Source organism: Cavia porcellus, unplaced genomic scaffold (assembly GCF_034190915.1).
Source record: "Cavia porcellus strain 051 isolate PalLab524CR breed Dunkin Hartley unplaced genomic scaffold, mCavPor4.1 scaffold_7, whole genome shotgun sequence".
In the NCBI taxonomy this organism is placed as follows: domain Eukaryota; kingdom Metazoa; phylum Chordata; class Mammalia; order Rodentia; family Caviidae; genus Cavia; species Cavia porcellus.
In genome coordinates this window covers 46,926,528-46,931,120 of record NW_026947490.1, presented here as the reverse complement: position 1 = coordinate 46,931,120, position 4,593 = coordinate 46,926,528, and the positions used below count along the sequence as shown (strand labels likewise).

Here is a 4,593-nt window from a genome sequence, read left to right as displayed (position 1 = left end):
GCATCCTGCAGGTCTATTTATGTCACTGTAAATCATCGATATCCTTCTTTTTAAGGGTAAGTAATATTCCATCCCACATATCACATGTTCCTTCTCCATTTGCTGACAAACATTTGGATAATTTTCATAATTTCCAGTTTTTAACATCACAAAAAATGTTGGGTGTATAAATATCACTTCAGAGATGTAATTTTAACTGTGATAAATGAAAAGATAATCAATAGCAGTAATTAACAGGGAAGCACAAGTGAAAATGACAATGAGATATTACCTCCCAACAGTAACAAGAGATATTATTTTCTAATCTATTAATACAAGATACTAAGGGTTTGAAGGGATTTGAAGAAAACAAAACCCAAATACCTCCTTGGTGGAAGCATAAAATGGTAAAACCACTATGGAAAACAGTATGGAAGGTACACAAATGTTTAAAAATAGAACTACCATAAGATCCAGCAATTCCAATTCTGGGAATAGAAACAGGAACCTCCAATCAGGTACCTATTAAAGATCGCTACTTTTCTTCTCATCCCTGTTTCTACTTCAGTTCTAGGATCCCAGGAGAACATTTCGACAGCATCAATTAAGAAGCAGACAAGGAAGAAGACTGAGGAATTGGGCACTAATGGAATGCCGATGATGGACCTGTGATTATCCCTGCGGCACCAGCAACTGCCTGGAGAGCACAAGATCCTGAGTTTGACTATCAGTACCAAAATAAATAAATATATACATACATATAGTCCAAATAGTGATGACCTCTGTGATCTAGAGCAATGCCCAGAGGCTGGACACGCTCTGGCCTGAACACCTTGGTCCAGCCTGCTGAGTCTCATGCTTGACCCATCACACTTTTCCTTCCTTTGTCCAGCTCCTTCACACCTGGACCAACTACAATGACAGTGCCTGGATCAAATTCAACTTACATCACGGAGTTCCTCTTTGAAGGCTTCTCTAGTTATGGGTGGCAGCACAGGCTTGTGCTCTTTGTTGTTTTCCTAACACTGTACCTGCTGACTCTGTCTGGCAATGTGATTATTGTGACAATTATTCGCCTGGATCGTCACCTTCACACTCCCATGTATTTCTTCCTGAGCATGCTTTCCATCTCTGAGACTTGCTACACTGTGGCCATCATTCCACGTATGCTTTCTGATCTCCTGAATCCTCAGAAGACTATTGCTTTCCAACACTGTGCCACACAGCTCTTCTTCTATCTTACCTTTGGCATCAACAACTGCTTTCTGCTGACAGCCATGGGATATGACCGCTATGTGGCCATCTGCAATCCTCTAAGGTACTCAGTTATCATGGGCAAAACGGCTTGTATCCAGCTGGCATCTGGGTCACTGGGAATTGGCTTGAGCATGGCCATTGTCCAGGTAACATCCGTGTTTGGTCTGCCTTTTTGCAATGGCTTTGTTATCTCCCATTTCTTCTGTGATGTAAGACCCCTCCTGAAGCTGGCTTGTGCAAATACCACTGACAATGAAATCATTAATTTTGTCGTGAGTGTTTTTGTCCTTGTTCTACCAATGACCCTGGTCTTCATCTCCTACATCCTTATTATCTCCACCATCCTCAAGATTTCCTCAGCAGAGGGCAGGAAGAAGGCCTTTGCCACCTGTGCCTCCCACCTCATAGTGGTCATCATCCACTATGGCTGTGCCTCGATCGTCTACCTCAAGCCTAAGTCTAAGAGTTCCCTGGGCCAGGACAGACTCATCTCAGTGACCTACACTGTCATCACACCCCTGCTGAACCCTGTTGTGTACACCTTGAGGAACAAAGAGGTCAAAGTTGCTCTGTGCAGGCGATTGTGAAGAAAACCAATCTGGAGAGTTTGCAAAGTTCTTTTCTTTACATACACAGATTATGTGTATTAATTAAAATACCATTTCAACATATAAGATCAAGAATAGTGAGCTAAGTGGAACTGAGTGCTAATTGAGGTACTAAGCTTTTCTGTGTTCTTTGCTAGAGATCTGAGGAAATGACTTGAATTAGGAAATAATGTTGTACAAAGATATTTGTGTGTAATTGACAACTAAGAGCACTTACACTTACACAGAGGTATACACATTCTGAGAATATTTTCAGCTTCATAAACAAATTGGCTAACACAAAATCTAGCAGAGTCCTGGTGAATGGTTTGAAACCACTTCAGAAAGATTATTTTCCTGTTGGTAGCAATGCTGGGATAGTTGAGTGGCCAGTGTGACATTCAACTGGGGAAACACATATGCACATAATATGGCACAGTTCCTTAGATTGTCTTGGCTACCTTCTACAGTGACATCACAAACTGGGGAACCCTCAAATGAGCAAGGACATGCCTTCCAAAATGGACACCACTTCCCTAACTCGTCTAGAAATAGAGAGTACAATGTAAGACATTAAAAACCAACAGTCACAGAGTACAGAGTTAGGTTTTACAAGGTCATGACATGTCCAAAAGAGAAAAGTCATACTGAAAGGAAACCAGGCTGAAGGGTTGAGCTTTTTTTGTACTCTCATTAATGGACTACTGAGGATCCCATTTGAGAGATTTCCCTGCATTGACCTAAATTCTCTGAAATAGTGTTATAAACATAAGCACTTTTACAATATTACATAGCGTGTATTAACGAACAGCAATCCAAAGCTTTGTTTAAAATTTTACAAGAAGCTCATAAACCTCTTGTTAACTTTTAGAAGTTTCTTTGATCACATCATCTTTTCACCTGTGTTCTAAATAGCATTTCATATCTGAGCATTACAGGAAGCAACACTGGGTGCTCTGGGGCAAGAAAGGATGCCTGTATCATCTTCACACAGAACTCTTGACTTTCTGTTGTAGAGTCAGTCACACTACAAGTTCCAAGCATAGTTACTATGGTACTCAGAACCCATCTGATCCAGTGATGTGACTCTATAAAGGCAAGACCTCAGCTGTGGAAGTGCCATCAAACTTGCAGCAGTGGAAGATGGCATGAGCCAGTGGAAATAAACAAGTACTTTAGCTCAAATTAACATGGTCCCTTGGCAAAATATCAAGACCTGGAAAGTCAGGCCCCAGACTGTTGCTGGAGATAATGATATCTTTGCCTCAGTGTCCAAATTGCAGAAATGATAGTCAGTTCATTTCTGTCCTGTTGGTTAAAATTATTTTGTACAATAATTCTGTATAACGGCTCAAATCTGAATAAAGTTCTGATCAATGTAACAGCATTTATTTGCTGAAGATTAGTTTGTTGGCTATTGTAGGCTACACACCCAGACTGCATCACTCAGGACTCACACATGCATTCTCTCAGTGCTGCAGAAAATGTGGGCTGAAAGCTCCATGAGTCCCTCAAGGAACTGTACTTGCTATGAAGCTGCTTCCTCCCAGTTCTGACTGTCGTTTACGGTAAAGAGATATGTCTATTTCAGGAATCTGACTGTTATTAAGATACTTATGAAGAGGTTTCCTCGATCCAGAGTACTCATCTGTGAGATGGACTGAGCTATTTGCTTGTCTGTGCATTTTCAATTACCTGTCTGTTTTACCCTGTTACCATGCACATTGCAGAGGTGGATAGCATTCCTTAATGAAATTCTTGCTTTAAAGTCTATCTCAGAGTCCATTTCCATGGGTTCCAAATCTGTAAAACTTTAGGAAAGCAGTTTCTAGAGAAGTAATTATCATTAAGTGAGGAATCAAAATTTAGTTGTGATATGTCTAGTGGAGGAAGAAGGTCAGTAACTCCTCAATTTGCCTGTTTTTAAAAAAATGATTTCATTGTGTTTATGGAGCTACATTTACTGTGATTCAATTTAGCTGTCAGCCATATAGTGTTGTCTGCTTGGAAATCGGTTAAAAATAAAGATTTGAATTTTTCTCTGAATTTACAAGAAGTCATTTATTCCTTCCAAAAGTTTTCTTTGAACATTTTTAAATGCGATGCAGTCTGGCACTACCACCTTGCAGAGAGACTGCTGGTCACTGTCAGTATTATGTTGAAATTCAACCTTAAGAAGTAATAGTTAAATTGGGGCTGTGACTTCCCAGCTTTCATGAGGGGAAGAGTGTTGGTGATCATGTACATAAGTGAACTTGATAATGATCTGTAATGCTATTTTAAATGGTATTTGGAGGGATACTCAAGGGTTTGATGAAGTACTAAATGGTAGAGGTATTTTTACGTAACTGTTTAGAGCTGAGCAGACATCTAAAGTTGGTATTCAGCTCCCTTGTCCTGGGAACCTGTGCTGTTTCCAGGTGTCTTCTGATACCCCTGTCATTCATAACAGTAAAGTATTCCCACGTCTTTCTTTCTTACTTGGCAAGTAGAGGAAAAAGTGTAATCTTTCCAGAACCCTGAGGTTCTCAGATTACTGACTAGATAAATCTGTGTCTCAGTGTCTACTCTAGGCTGGTCTGTGAAATTTATTTTCCATTAACTATGATTTGTGAGCCACTTTCTTGATTTACAAAAATGTACATCTAATTATGAGGAACTCATGAAGATCTGTGCTGGCCTATAATGAAAGGATAAATGTGTAAAAAAAAAATTGGAAATTACAGAGTGCCACAATGTGTATCTGAGATGGATTCTTGTAGCCATTTGT

The 4,593-nt window shown here is 39.8% G+C and overlaps 1 protein-coding gene across 1 annotated transcript; it reads left to right on the top strand.

The window, feature by feature from the left end:
- The first annotated feature begins 271 nt into the window (after positions 1 to 271).
- Positions 272 to 3,869, top strand: LOC100719311 (olfactory receptor 10J3-like). The gene has a single exon (XM_063253486.1). The coding sequence runs from the start codon at positions 897 to 899 to the stop codon at positions 1,821 to 1,823; it is 927 nt and encodes a 308-aa protein (XP_063109556.1). The 5' UTR covers positions 272 to 896; the 3' UTR covers positions 1,824 to 3,869.
- The last annotated feature ends 724 nt before the right edge of the window (positions 3,870 to 4,593 follow it).